We start from the raw sequence: 15,487 nt of genomic DNA, 5'->3' as shown, positions 1-15,487 counted from the left end.
TTCTTATGACAATCAGCATAGCACCCTCCAATAGGCTAAAATTCCTACAAGTTTTAGTGTGGAGGTATTTTGCTGTGAACACAGTACAAGTGTTTCCCTGTGAACACATTGCAAGTGTTTCCCTATGAACACAGTGCAAGTGTTTCCCTGTGAACACAGTGCAAGTGTTTCCCTGTGAACACAGTACAAGTGTTTCGCTGTGAACACAGTACAAGTGTTTCGCTGTGAACACAGTACAAGTGTTTCGCTGTGAACACAGTACAAGTGTTTCGCTGTGAACACAGTACAAGTGTTTCGCTGTGAACACAGTGCAAGTGTTTCCCTGTGAACACAGTGCAAGTGTTTCCCTGTGAACACAGTGCAAGTGTTTCCCTGTGAACACATTGCAAGTGTTTCCCTGTGAACACAGTGCAAGTGTTTCCCTGTGAACACAGTGCAAGTGTTTCCCTGTGAACACAGTGCAAGTGTTTCCCTGTGAACACATTGCAAGTGTTTCCCTGTGAACACATTGCAAGTGTTTCCCTGTGAACACATTGCAAGTGTTTCCCTGTGAACACATTGCAAGTGTTTCCCTGTGAACACAATGCAAGTGTTTTGCTGTGAACACAGTGCAAGTGTTTCCCTGTGAACACAGTGCAAGTGTTTCCCTGTGGACACATTGCAAGTGTTTCCATGTGAACACATTGCAAGTGTTTCCATGTGAACACAGTACAAGTGTTTCCCTGTGAACACATTGCAAGTGTTTCCCTGTGAACACATTGCAAGTGTTTCCCTGTGAACACAGTACAAGTGTTTCCCTGTGAACACAGTGCAAGTGTTTCCCTGTGAACACAGTGCAAGTGTTTCCCTGTGAACACAGTGCAAGTGTTTTGCTGTGAACACAGTGCAAGTGTTTCCATGTGAACACATTGCAAGTGTTTCCATGTGAACACAGTACAAGTGTTTCCCTGTGAACACATTGCAAGTGTTTCCCTGTGAACACAGTACAAGTGTTTCCCTGTGAACACAGTGCAAGTGTTTTGCTGTGAACACAGTGCAAGTGTTTTGCTGTGAACACAGTGCAAGTGTTTTGCTGTGAACACAGTGCAAGTGTTTCCCTGTGAACACAGTGCAAGTGTTTCGCTGTGAACACAGAGCAAGTGTTTCGCTGTGAACATATTGCAAGTGTTTCCCTGTGAACACAGTGCAAGTGTTTCCCTGTGAACACAGTACAAGTGTTTCCCTGTGAACACAGTGCAAGTGTTTCGCTGTGAACATATTGCAAATGTTTCCCTGTGAACACAGTGCAAGTGTTTCCCTGTGAACACAGTGCAAGAGTTTCCCTGTGAACACAGTGCAAGAGTTTCCCTGTGAACACAGTGCAAGTGTTTCCCTGTGAACACAGTGCAAGTGTTTCCCTGTGAACACAGTGCAAGTGTTTCCCTGTGAACACAGTGCAAGTGTTTCCCTGTGAACACATTGAAAGTGTTTCGCTGTGAACACAGTGTAAGTGTTTCGCTGTGAACACAGTGCAAGTGTTTCCCTGTGAACACAGTGCAAGTGTTTCCCTGTGAACACAGTGCAAGTGTTTCCCTGTGAACACAGTGCAAGTGTTTCCCTGTGAACACAGTGCAAGTGTTTTGCTGTGAACACATTGCAAGTGTTTCCTTGTGAACACAGTGCAAGTGTTTTGCTGTGAACACATTGCAAGTGTTTCCCTGTGAACACATTGCAAGTGTTTCCCTGTGAACACATTGCAAGTGTTTCCTGTGAACACATTGCAAGTGTTTCCATGTGAACACAGTGCAAGTGTTTCCCTGTGAACACATTGCAAGTGTTTCCCTGTGAACACATTGCAAGTGTTTCCCTGTGAACACAATGCAAGTGTTTTGCTGTGAACACAGTGTAAGTGAACTCAATTGTGTAACAGAAGTTTCAATAAAGCTTATAAGATGTCAGAACCTAGACTGGCAATACAAATCATGACATATTGGTATCCATGCATTGCACAAACATTCATGCATGATAACATCCTGGAAACTGCATCGTCATGACAACTACATCTACGGCACATCATCAGAACAATAAGTTGTTTGCCGATATAGCCATCAGTGTTGGCAGTAGTGAAGAATGTGTGGTCACACAAAACAGTAACATTTTTTTATGAGTAGTAATTACTACTTTTAATAATAGATTTTGTTTGGTGATTTGTTCTTTTTTTAGGTTTATGTTTGTAGGTCTAATCTGACTGACATTTAAATTTTAGTACGATATGTGAGATTGTTAAAGCCATGGCAATGAAATCAAGAAAAAACCACATAGATAGTGGGAGAAATGTGTTCACCTTCCACAAGAACTACTGGAATGCTGACGATGGAGAGCGTGAAAAAGTTCACGTCTTTGTCGACTAGAAGGGAGAAAATAAATGTAATGAAAATGATAAATTCAATTGTCAAATAATATAATATAAACAGAAATAAGAACAGAAACATAAACAAAGACAAAGACAAAACAAGTATAAGGACAAAACAAAATGAAACAAAGAGCTGATGAAATGATATATAAATATAACAGATAAATCTAAATTTAAAACCTTTTAAAAATTACAGGATTATTAATTTAAATATTAATTTAAGTTGATAGACTACTGAAAGTTCAGGAAGCTTCATGGTATTGGATATTCAGGGTTGTCTTTATTTAATATCACAAGCACAACTAGACGAAACATTTTAATGATAAATCATTTTAGAAAATTTGAAATGATTTTTTATTTGTATTTATAATAATAATTTATGCATAGTTTTATTAATCAGGTACCCTGCCTCATCTGTTGGATAATTTGTTCTCTGATTTATTTACTCTGCTAACTGAAGGTAAACTGTCGATTATGAAGAGATTGAGCACAACGAGAAACGTGAAGGTACCTGTGTTGAGTGCTGCTTGTGTGGAAAGGCATGCAGGTGCAGAGAAGAAACAGGCATAATATAGATAAGAAAGAAGTCATTTTTTTTAAAGAAAAGTAGGCACTTCCAGGTAGCTGTCACACTTCAAAAGAGCAGCTGATGAACAAATGAAAAAATCACCATGATGACCACAGTGTAGTTATTTGATATTTTAAATCCGTAAGAAAATGATAAACAAAATTACAGTTCTGTACTATTTGAAAAAAAAAAAATTCATTGTCTTCATGTTCGATGGTAATACCCACTGGGGGAAATGAAGTCATAGAAACCAGGGCAAACCACCTTGGTCAAGGGTCAACAGGTCAAACCACCTGGAAAGTGCAATGAGAAAAGATAAAGCATGTTGAAGCATAGCTATTCTATGAATGATACTGTTGGTAAACAGGTAGGTAGGGTCAAACCGCACTAACCTGACCCCTAATTTGACGGCAGCTCGATGCCAATGCCAACGCCTAGAATTCAATTTGTATAGTTATTATGATAATAGAAATAAAAAAATTCCTTGTTGGTGAGGTAAATGACGCGTTGTTTCATAAATTTTAAATGATATATCAATGAGCTGTTTCAATTCAATATAATAATATGGAATGAACCATTTTCACATGTGGTAGGATGGTACAATTTCCACACATGGTTGGAAGGTATTATTTTCACATGTGGTAGGAAGGTACGATTTCCATGCATGGTCGGAAGGTGTTAATTGCACATGTGGTAGGAAGGTACGATTTCCACATATGGTAGGCAGGTGTTATTTGTACATATGGTAGGATGGTATGATTTCCACATATGGTAGGATGGTACAATTTCCACACATGGTTGGAAGGTATTATTTTCACATGTGATAGGAAGGTACGATTTCCATGCATGGTCGGAAAGTGCTATTTTCACATGTGATAGGAAGGTATGATCTCCACACATGGTCAGAAGGTGTTATTTTCACATGTGGTAGGAAGGTATGATTTCAACATATGGTCAGAAGGTGTTATTTTCACATATGGTAGGAAGGTACGATTTCCACACATGGTCAGAAGATGCTATTTTCACATATGGTCGGAAAGTGCTATTTTCACATATGGTAGGAAGGTACGATTTCCACACATGGTCAGAAGATGCTATTTTCACATGTGGTAGGAAGGTACAATATCCACACATGGTCAGAAGGTGCTATTTTCACATGTGGTAGGAAGGTATGATTTCCACATGGTCAAAAGGTGCTATTTCCAAATATGGGAGGAAGGTACGATATCCACACATGATCAGAAGGTGTTATTTTCACATGTGGTAGGAAGGTACAATTTCCACGCATGGTAGGCAGGTGTTATTTGTACACATGGTAGGATGGTACGATTTCCACATATGGTCAGAATGTTCTATTTCCCATGTGGTAGGAAGGTACGATTTCCACACATGGTCAGAAGATGCTATTTTCACATGTGGTAGGAAGGTACAATTTCCACGCATGGTAGGCAGGTGTTATTTGTACATATGGTAGGATGGTACGATTTCCACACATGGTCAGAAGGTGCTATTTTCAGATGTGGTAGGAAAGTACGATTTCCACATGGTCAACAGATGCTATTTTCACATATGGTAGGAAGGTACGATATCCACACATGGTCAGAAGGTGTTATTTTCACATGTGGTAGGAAGGTACAATTTCCACGCATGGGAGGCAGGTGTTATTTGTACACATGGTAGGATGGTACGATTTCCACATATGGTCAGAATGTTCTATTTCCCATGTGGTAGGAAGGTACGATTTCCACACATGGTCAGAAGATGCTATTTTCACATGTGGTAGGAAGGTACAATTTCCACGCATGGTAGGCAGGTGTTATTTGTACATATGGTAGGATGGTACGATTTCCACACATGGTCAGAAGGTGCTATTTTCAGATGTGGTAGGAAAGTACGATTTCCACATGGTCAACAGATGCTATTTTCACATATGGTAGGAAGGTACGATATCCACACATGGTCAGAAGGTGCAATTTCCACACATGGTCAGAAGGTGTTATTTTCACATATGGTAGGAAGGTATGATATCCACACATGGTCAGAAGGTACGATTTCCACATATGGTAGGAAGGTACGATTTCCACACATGGTCAGAAGGTGTTATTTTCACATATGGTAGGAAGGTATGATTTCCATGCATGGTTGGAAGGTGTTATTTGTACATACGGTAGGATGGCATGATTTCCACATATGGTCAGAATGTGTTATTTTCATATGTAGGAAGGTACGATATCCACACATGGTCAGAAGGTACGATTTCCACATATGGTAGGAAGGTACGATTTACACATATGGTAGAAAGGTACGATTTCCACACATGGTCAGAAGGTGTTATTTTCACATATGGTAGGAAGGTACGATTTCCATGCATGGTTGGAAGGTGTTATTTGTACATATGGTAGGATGGCACGATTTCCACATATGGTCAGAATGTGTTATTTTCATATGTAGGAAGGCACGATAACCACACATGGTCAGAAGGTACGATTTCCACATATGGTAGGAAGGTATGATCTCCACACATGGTCAGAAGGTGTTATTTTCACATGTGGTAGGAAGGTATGATTTTAACATATGGTCAGAAGGTGTTATTTTCACATATGGTAGAAGGTACGATTTCCACACATGGTCAGAAGGTGCTATTTTCACATATGGTAGGAAGGTACGATTTCCATGCATGGTTGGAAGGTGTTATTTGTACACATGGTAGGATGGTACGATTTCCACATATGGTCAGAATGTTCTATTTCCCATGTGGTAGGAAGGTACGATTTCCACACATGGTCAGAAGATGCTATTTTCACATGTGGTAGGAAGGTACAATTTCCACGCATGGTAGGCAGGTGTTATTTGTACATATGGTAGGATGGTACGATTTCCACACATGGTCAGAAGGTGCTATTTTCAGATGTGGTAGGAAAGTACGATTTCCACATGGTCAACAGATGCTATTTTCACATATGGTAGGAAGGTACGATATCCACACATGGTCAGAAGGTGTTATTTTCACATGTGGTAGGAAGGTACAATTTCCACGCATGGGAGGCAGGTGTTATTTGTACACATGGTAGGATGGTACGATTTCCACATATGGTCAGAATGTTCTATTTCCCATGTGGTAGGAAGGTACGATTTCCACACATGGTCAGAAGATGCTATTTTCACATGTGGTAGGAAGGTACAATTTCCACGCATGGTAGGCAGGTGTTATTTGTACATATGGTAGGATGGTACGATTTCCACACATGGTCAGAAGGTGCTATTTTCAGATGTGGTAGGAAAGTACGATTTCCACATGGTCAACAGATGCTATTTTCACATATGGTAGGAAGGTACGATATCCACACATGGTCAGAAGGTGCAATTTCCACACATGGTCAGAAGGTGTTATTTTCACATATGGTAGGAAGGTATGATATCCACACATGGTCAGAAGGTACGATTTCCACATATGGTAGGAAGGTACGATTTCCACACATGGTCAGAAGGTGTTATTTTCACATATGGTAGGAAGGTATGATTTCCATGCATGGTTGGAAGGTGTTATTTGTACATATGGTAGGATGGCATGATTTCCACATATGGTCAGAATGTGTTATTTTCATATGTAGGAAGGTACGATATCCACACATGGTCAGAAGGTACGATTTCCACATATGGTAGGAAGGTACGATTTACACATATGGTAGAAAGGTACGATTTCCACACATGGTCAGAAGGTGTTATTTTCACATATGGTAGGAAGGTACGATTTCCATGCATGGTTGGAAGGTGTTATTTGTACATATGGTAGGATGGCACGATTTCCACATATGGTCAGAATGTGTTATTTTCATATGTAGGAAGGCACGATATCCACACATGGTCAGAAGGTACGATTTCCACATATGGTAGGAAGGTATGATCTCCACACATGGTCAGAAGGTGTTATTTTCACATGTGGTAGGAAGGTATGATTTTAACATATGGTCAGAAGGTGTTATTTTCACATATGGTAGAAGGTACGATTTCCACACATGGTCAGAAGGTGCTATTTTCACATATGGTAGGAAGGTATGATTTCCATGCATGGTTGGAAGGTGTTATTTGTACATATGGTAGGAAGGCACGATTTCCACGCATGGTCGGAAAGTGCTATTTTCACATATGGTCGGAAAGTGCTATTTTCACATATGGTAGGAAGGTACGATTTCCATGCATGGTCGGAAGGTGTTATTTGCACATGTGGTAGGAAGGTACGATTTCCACATATGGTAGGCAGGTGTTATTTGTACATATGGTAGGATGGTACAATTTCCACATATGGTAGGATGGTATGATCTCCACACATGGTCAGAAGGTGTTATTTTCACATGTGGTAGGAAGGTATGATTTCAACATATGGTCAGAAGGTGTTATTTTCACATATGGTAGGAAGGTACGATTTCCACACATGGTCAGAAGGTGCTATTTTCACATATGGTAGGAAGGTACGATTTCCATGCATGGTTGGAAGGTGTTATTTGTACATATGGTAGGAAGGCACGATTTCCACGCATGGTCAGAAAGTGCTATTTTCACATATGGTCGGAAAGTGCTATTTTCACATATGGTAGGAAGGTACGATTTCCATGCATGGTCGGAAAGTGCTATTTTCACATGTGATAGGAAGGTATGATTTCCACACATGGTCGGAAAGTGCTATTTTCACATGTGATAGGAAGGTATGATTTCCACACATGATCGGAAAGTGCTATTTTCACATGTGGTAGGAAGGTACTATTTCCACACATGGTCGGAAAGTGCTATTTTGACATGTTGTAAGAAGGTACAATTTTCATGTGAGTGGGAAAAATACTATTTTCCCATGTGGTATGAAGGGTACTATTTTCACATGTGGACGAAAGTTACTATTATCACATGTGTAAGGAATGTACTATTTCCACATGAGGTGGTCACAGGTTGAATTGAAACAGCTCAATGAATTCATATATAGAAAACATTTTGTTCAGCTTACCAACAAGATTTTATATTTTTCTTTGGTGTTCAGAGAGTGGAATTTAATTACTGCAGTGTGGGCAAAATACAAATGTAATACATCCTAATTATATTCATACCGAAAATTTGTTTTCTTGCAACATTGCAGCAAAAACTAGAAGAAAATATTTCAACACAAGCCCACACTGAAGAAATCATGAAACCACTCATTTTTTGGCGTGTTTGTTTATTTGTTTGTTTAAAGAAAGACAAAGAAAAGATTTTAACATTTTCAGAAAAAAAAGTACCAGCAGAGCATATTTAGCGGAAAGTTTATTATAAGTACAAAGCAAGTTGCAGCAGTATACCTGAACCTTAATATTTAGCTCCAATGATTGACTGCTTGACATTAAGCCACATAAAAACATAGAGCAAACACCCATTTTATATGCATTTACATGAATCAAGCATTTTTATAATTTTATATTTACATATGCAAATTACACAATTGAAGGAACCGTTAATTAACACCAAGCAAACTATAATTGACTGTAACACCATCACTACCACCACATTTAGCAGAAAACAATATTTAATATTATATTTCATTTTATGCAAGGATGAAAGTTAAGATGAATAATGATTGTTAATGTATGTTTCCATGGCAATGCATGGTGTAAGCAAGGACAAACAGAAACAAAACACGGCAACATAAAAACAAACGAAACAAATTAATGAAAAAACATTTACATGATTAACAGCAATGGACAATCTGATTAATGTAAGATATTGGATTATAAATTGTTTTTAATTGTTAATGCGTTTAATTAAAATTTTATTTTATTTGACAGCAAGTTAGTTTCTATGATTAAAAAAGCTCAAATTGTTCCAAAATACAGAATAATTTGCCAAGGAAATAAGAAATCAACGAGAATTCTTATTTGATTTGAAATAACCAAAATATCCAAAAATTCTCATTTTAATCAGATTGATCGATAATAACATAATTCATTCGTACATAACTCACATACACAGTGTCCTCAACATTCAGTGCATAGTGTGACACCATTAAACCACACATACGACATATGCACCAGATAACCTGCATGTCTGCTCGAAGTACATGAGGTTTCATTTTCACAAAAGACACAAATGATGATGAGTTCATTGCTGGGGACAGTAACATATTGGTATATTTTGTATAGTTGATACACTAAGATAATATCAATATTTATTTTAGCTGCAATTAATTTTTGCTGAGAGTTTTTTTCAGCGATTTGTATGGAAATTATTTTCACTTTTTGATGAGTTAAATGTAAAATATCGGAAAAACGGTATATTCGCTGGATTTTATCTTCACTGAATCATACCTTTAGTATAAATATCGAAAATAAATTCCAAGCAAAAATCAACATCATTTGTCCGTATATTTTCTATTAGAGATTCATCTCAAATAGAAGAGCATGTAAACAGTTGCATTTATCATATACTGAATTATCAAATTATAAATTATAAACACACTCATTAATTCCATTAGTGCATGCGCTATTTTTAATTAGATCAAACTTGCAATTTGAAACAAGCTTGCAATGAGTTTAAAAGTTTAGTTGCAGCGGCTGCTCACAGCAAATCATATTTGCAAAAGTAGGATTAAAAAAATGCAATTTTTTTGCAACAATTTTTTTTTGGGATGCAATAGAAAGCATGCAAGAAGTCTTACTTCAAAATCAATCAATTATTAGAGGAGGAGGGAAATGGATTTCATCAGGTTAGTGGGGAAGACTGGCTTGTCAACATTAGAGGGGGGAAGAATATCAACATGTTAGTGGGGGCTACAGTTTAGTGTTACTCTGGTTTATAGATACGTATAATTAGTGGGACTTAGAACATGCATTTGGTAATTAATAACAACATGCTTGGATATCACAATAACTTAGTGTTATGCAACTAAATGTATTGTTATTTATGCTAACACTAGCAGTAATAATATTACTGTATTATTAACATAAAAGCAATCGTTAACATGAAATCCTGGTCATGGTTAGGTAATATTTTGTACCCCACCCTCATATTGCCTACCGCATTGGACCCCTTGCCCACTCGATTGGAGCCCCTCCCCACCCCATTGGACAAATCGGATTAAAAGCTAATGTAGGTAGAGTGAGAATTACTCTAAAATGATCAGATGTATAAAAGAGATTCTCACGAATAAAAAGATGTTCTACTCGCATCTGTTTTTAATGTTGGTCAGCTCAATTATGTTTTTAATTCACAAAAATCTGTGCCTCATTCACACATCTCATTTAGTGCAAGCACTGACAAACTCTTTATGCTCAATGAATGTGAAATGTACACAGCATCTTTTGAAATGTTCCCAATGTATGGTGTGAACAATGCATTTCCCCATGCTGAATTGGACAGGTATGAGAAGCGCCCTCAGTGTTTTTATTACACAAAAATGAAATTGAAAATACTGACCCAATAGTGCTTGTTATAGGTGGCTGCTTTGGAACTGTATAACCAGGCAAAGATTTCTGAAAAGAAACACAATTATTTTTAGATAATATGCTGCAAACACTCTAGTCTAACACTATATGTTTAGAGGGCTAGGCGTCAAGAATTGATCAATTCATGGTCAACTGTAGAATAGTATATATCATGATTGTAATAACACTAGAAAACTATTTCTGGTAGATCAACTTCAAAAACTATACAGTCATCTAAGTATATTTATGTTTGATAAAGATCTGCTAAATATGGGAATTAAGTCTTCAACAAACATTTTTACAACAACGACAGACGACAACAAATTTGGTATTACTATGACTTTACTTACTGTGGTGAAACCACAAATTATGTCAATTTACAATGATGGAAACACCATACACTGTGAATGATTTGAAAATCAACAAATGTCAACAATGAAGTACCGGTTACAGGTGTATATGTATATGTATACTTTCTGATCAAATTTATGCTATGTAACATTGTTACCAAAGTGTTGACATGATTACTGTAAAATATTTTATTTTAAGCTAGAATTTTTGGGCATTTTGTATGGAATTTATTTTCACTGATATGTGACGAGTTGAATGTATATAGGAACAAAGTATATTCATTAGATTTTATTTTCATTAAATCTTCCCTTCAGCAAAAAAAATGAAAAATAATTAAAAGTATTTGCCAGTATAATAAACACAGGAACAGCATGTTATGAAAACTAAGAAATTACTTACACTATTCTGGCCATAATAAAAGCTCAATGGCCTAGGCTTATCTTTAACAGTAAACGATATAGCTTTACTTAATTCTGAAAAGAAAGATAAACATATGAAATAACAGTATATATGCACGATATGCATGAATTCACAGACTTGCTGTATATATACGTGAATTGAGACATGCATATTAATATTCGTCTGGATGCAATAGTTTCAAGTTTCAAATCTACAGGGCATTGAAAAAATATTATATATTATAAATTAATAATTTGTATTTGTAGACAAAAGGTTTAAAAAGTAGTAATATCAAGGAGTAATAAGACAAGGGTCTGCTGGTATAATATATCTATATGGCAAAATAAGCATTGAGTTATAGAGGTCTAGGAACTAGGTCATCTTAGGCTTTATTTCACAAAGCATGTATTACTGTTATATCTGTATTAGAAGTCGCACCCATTCTTTGAGACCTAAAAATTCATCATTTCTCATATGTATGGATGCTCTAATAGAAGCCACATCCCCTCTGTTGTATTGTACCATTTAATAAAAGTCACTGCTTCTATTAGATATTTTACATGTGTTTTGCCTATTTGAATATGACGGAAATCTTGTTTGTATCTGTCTAAGACATCCATGAGATTACACATAGATATCTAAGTTGCATACCCTTATTTTATACATCCTTGGTAAGACATAATGTTACCAGTACTTAGGCCAGACTTTTATTATCCCTTATTTCGCAAACCCGCCGAATGAACAGGAGCCGAAAATGAAATAAAAATATAATTTTATTTCAGCGCAATTTCTCGCGCCCGCCGACTTGTAAGCGCAAACAAATGCTAAAAAAATATTATTTTTATCTTCATTTTTTACCACCCATCGCATAACAAATCCAAGTTGCATTTTCGTGGCAGTATCATGATCAAAGTACCGAAGTCTCGGGCAAATGAGAAACAAGGTTATAAATTTTTTTAAATTTTATTTCATCTCTCCGATCAATGATCTCACTTACAATTCTTTGAGAATCACACAAATCTAATGAAAAAAAAAGAATTAATTTTATTTTTTTTCCGCCCTCCTCAAAAATTGCCTTATAAAAATTCGCGAAACAAGGAATAAAAAAAGTCTGGCCTTATTGACAGCACATCAATGTGATAGATGATACTTACCTGACGTACTCACGCTGAACTTCTTATCTCGTAAACTACCTGCTGGAGGTTTATCTTTTGGATGTTTGGACACTTTTGAACATGGTCCAATACTTTCCTTACATGTATCATGAGTGTTGATGGAACAAACTACAAAAAACACAAAACACTACCATTATTAGACAATTTTTATTCGTTAACATTAGAAATTTAACTTTATTTCTATTTTGATTGTATTTGTTATTTTTTGAATATTTACATTTTGTAAGGGTCTAAATTTTTTTTAGTATATTGTATTATGGGTTAGAATGAAGGCATTCAAAAAATCCATCTAAAAATAATGATTATATAAATATGCGAGTACACAGTCAAAGTCAATGCAATCAGTCTACAAGCAGTTTAAATACGGTTGTTAAACAGAAGTCTCAACTAATATTGAGTATGAGACTACAGAACATAGAGAGCTGTAAAGAAGACTACAAAAATGTATTTCATTGGGACAGTGAGCCGAGAAATATCTGTGATTTATTGAGGAACAAACACTTTCGCAGTGAACAACCAGACAATTGGAATCTGTGAGGAAATATATTCTGTAATTATTTATAGTGAAATTTGGTGTGTCAAATAAATATTTGTCATTACGTCATCTTTTTAAATCACTCTGAAAATCAGAAGTTTTCATGGGTGTGAGAACACCTTTGGTAATGCCTATTTTCTATGAGTTTCTGCTTCGTTTGCTTAATTACGAATGAATTAGACAGAACATAGATCTCATCAAATGTATTCAAAACGCTTCAAAATATTTATATCTTGAATATTACAGTTTAGTGCCAAACATTTAAAATTGTAAAACATTTATTTTTAGGGTAATAAGCAAAATGGCACAATGAATGAAAGACCACACAAAGTCGAGTCTAGTCTAGTCTAGTCTAGTCTAGTCTAGTCTAGTAGAATCCTAAATGAATCAAAGGATGTGTTAAGGACTTAGTCATATTTTTTACTGCCACAAAACATATCCATGTGACAGGAAATTGAGACCACCACTCTTAACATAAACAATTTTGTTCACTTTTCTTGTGTATGAAATAACATGCATTTCAGATACACAAACACTGAAATTACATTATTATTCTACAAGAAGTATTAACTTATGATGGGAGTGTATAAATGTTACCTTGGCACTTGACTGCATCTTTATTCACCAATGGTTTGTCACAATAATCACATTTTGCAGAATTAGAGACTGATACAGCGACAAAATGATGAGTTGACTTGCTCTTGTCTTTGTGCTTTTCCTGTAATATGAAGAGACAAAAGACAAGTGGATACACAGGACATTGACTACAACCTTCCTCTTACAGTCTACGGACAATAGCTAAACTATAAATGCCTTGCCATCAAGAAAAGTTGACATTAGAAGACTTCAATTAAAGAACATAGGTTATTGTGAACAAAAGGGTGTAATGACAGCCATCTATTTAAGGTAGAGATGCAGGTTGGGAGACTATATTTCTAATTGTCTCTAATTACTGTAATTACATGAGTAAAATATACTTTTTACCCTTCAAGTTATATATCATTTGAAAGAGTTTTATTTAAACTGTTGAGTTTTATGGTTTACAATAATGTACTATGATACTATATTAAGTGGTGTTGATTTTGGGTTAAAATCATGCATTTTAGGTGAAAGTGCACTTAAAACTATTTAACTTTTGAATGCATACCCTGATTTTAATTTAAGAACACTTAAAATATTTAAAACTTCTGTTTACTGGGAACATAATGGCTTATTTATTAGTGCTTCCATTGAAAAGTTTTTACACAGTGCTCTTTGAAACATTCACATTTTATAAATCGTTCACAGTTAACAGAGCCGCTAATTGGCAGCTCTATTGTTTCTGTTCCAGTAAAGACAGTGAAACCATACGAAGCCATTTACTTAGGATAGACCTGAATAATGACCCCCGAAAATTTCATCGAAAACAAATGAACCGTCTTGAAGTTAAATAGTTTTAAAGTTGAAATTTGGAGTAAAAAATGAAACTGAGATAATCGCCATTTTGTAAAAAAAAAGATTTAAAACGAATCATTTGCTTCATATGTGTAATAGAAACTCCTAGAAATACACCATACATCGTAATTTGCCGATGTTAAATTGTCAGGTAAAAAAAATAAAATAAAAACATTTACAATTCGAGGGAAACGGACAAAAAAATCGTCCGCGAAGTCTCAACCTAGCGTGAAAACTGTCATGGCGTTGTGTTATCAATTCCGCTGAGGGAGGGACACAATGGATTACGTAAAGCCGATGACTTATTCATACAGTTATATAAACATAGCGATCGCCATTGGGTGGGTTGAGTCTAAATTTACCTTCCCTCAAACCTTTAAAAAATACTTTGTATGACGCAGTTTCCGTGGACCGTGCGAAGTTAGACGACCAGGTTGAAATGGGCCCTAATATTTTACTACACAACGGCTATTCGCAAACGCCGGTGAAACAAATTCGAAATAAAGTCACATTGGAAAGGGAACTATTGTAAATCGATGCAGGTTTCATTCAACTACAGACGAGACAGGTCGATGCAAATTAAACGAACTCTGACCTCTAGAAATACCTCATTCATAAAGTTCCTTAGTACCAGAGGTCGCCGATCACGACCATACAACGTAGTTTGCGACATCGCTACCATTGCATGCTAGCTGACAAGGGGGTTTCCGATTAAGGTAACCAAGATGGCATCGCAGAGTGCATGATTTGTCCGCGGTGTTTAAAAACAGCATCTCATTGCCGATTTTTCGGTAATTTCCAGGTCTTTTTATTTATTTTTAATTAACCGAGCATTTTATGTTTGTGTATTTTGGCACTGAAAAGTTAGTTATCGATGACAGCAACAGCAGTGTTGTTTGTCAATTGCATCACAATTCTATCAGCACGATAATCATTACATCGAAACGAAAAATGTTTACTTCAGTTTTAAAATGCCGTTGGAGTAAAAATTTGTGGAAACATTTTTTTAGTTTCGCCCACAATGCGAAAAAGCTTGAAATCTATGCACCAAGAAAACAAAAAAAATTGTTGCCTTGTTTTGCGCGAAAATTAAATCGCCCTATCGACGCTCCCTCCTACATGAAAATAAATGAAAAACCAATTTATTTAAGGATGAAAAAGTTTACTTATCAGTTACAAGTGTATGTTTTG

At 36.2% G+C, this 15,487-nt stretch overlaps 1 protein-coding gene across 1 annotated transcript in view; it reads right to left on the bottom strand.

Moving 5' to 3' along the window:
* The window catches only part of LOC100367081 (rho guanine nucleotide exchange factor 28-like), a 144,590-nt gene that overhangs the window by 6,603 nt on the left and 122,500 nt on the right, over positions 1 to 15,487 (bottom strand). The window contains exons 19-24 of the mRNA XM_085506827.1: positions 13,460 to 13,580; positions 12,307 to 12,435; positions 11,153 to 11,226; positions 10,395 to 10,450; positions 3,353 to 3,394; positions 2,324 to 2,386 (exon numbers count right to left, since the gene is read on the bottom strand). Coding sequence (XP_085362953.1) covers positions 2,324 to 2,386; positions 3,353 to 3,394; positions 10,395 to 10,450; positions 11,153 to 11,226; positions 12,307 to 12,435; positions 13,460 to 13,580 — 485 coding nt within the window. The remainder of the gene's footprint in view (positions 1 to 2,323; positions 2,387 to 3,352; positions 3,395 to 10,394; positions 10,451 to 11,152; positions 11,227 to 12,306; positions 12,436 to 13,459; positions 13,581 to 15,487) is intronic.

This window comes from Saccoglossus kowalevskii, chromosome 13 (genome assembly GCF_978046115.1).
Source record: "Saccoglossus kowalevskii chromosome 13, keSacKowa6.1, whole genome shotgun sequence".
NCBI classification, from domain to species: Eukaryota; Metazoa; Hemichordata; class Enteropneusta; family Harrimaniidae; genus Saccoglossus; species Saccoglossus kowalevskii.
The sequence above is the reverse complement of the archived record's forward strand: the minus strand, read 5'-3'. Positions and strand labels throughout refer to the sequence as shown.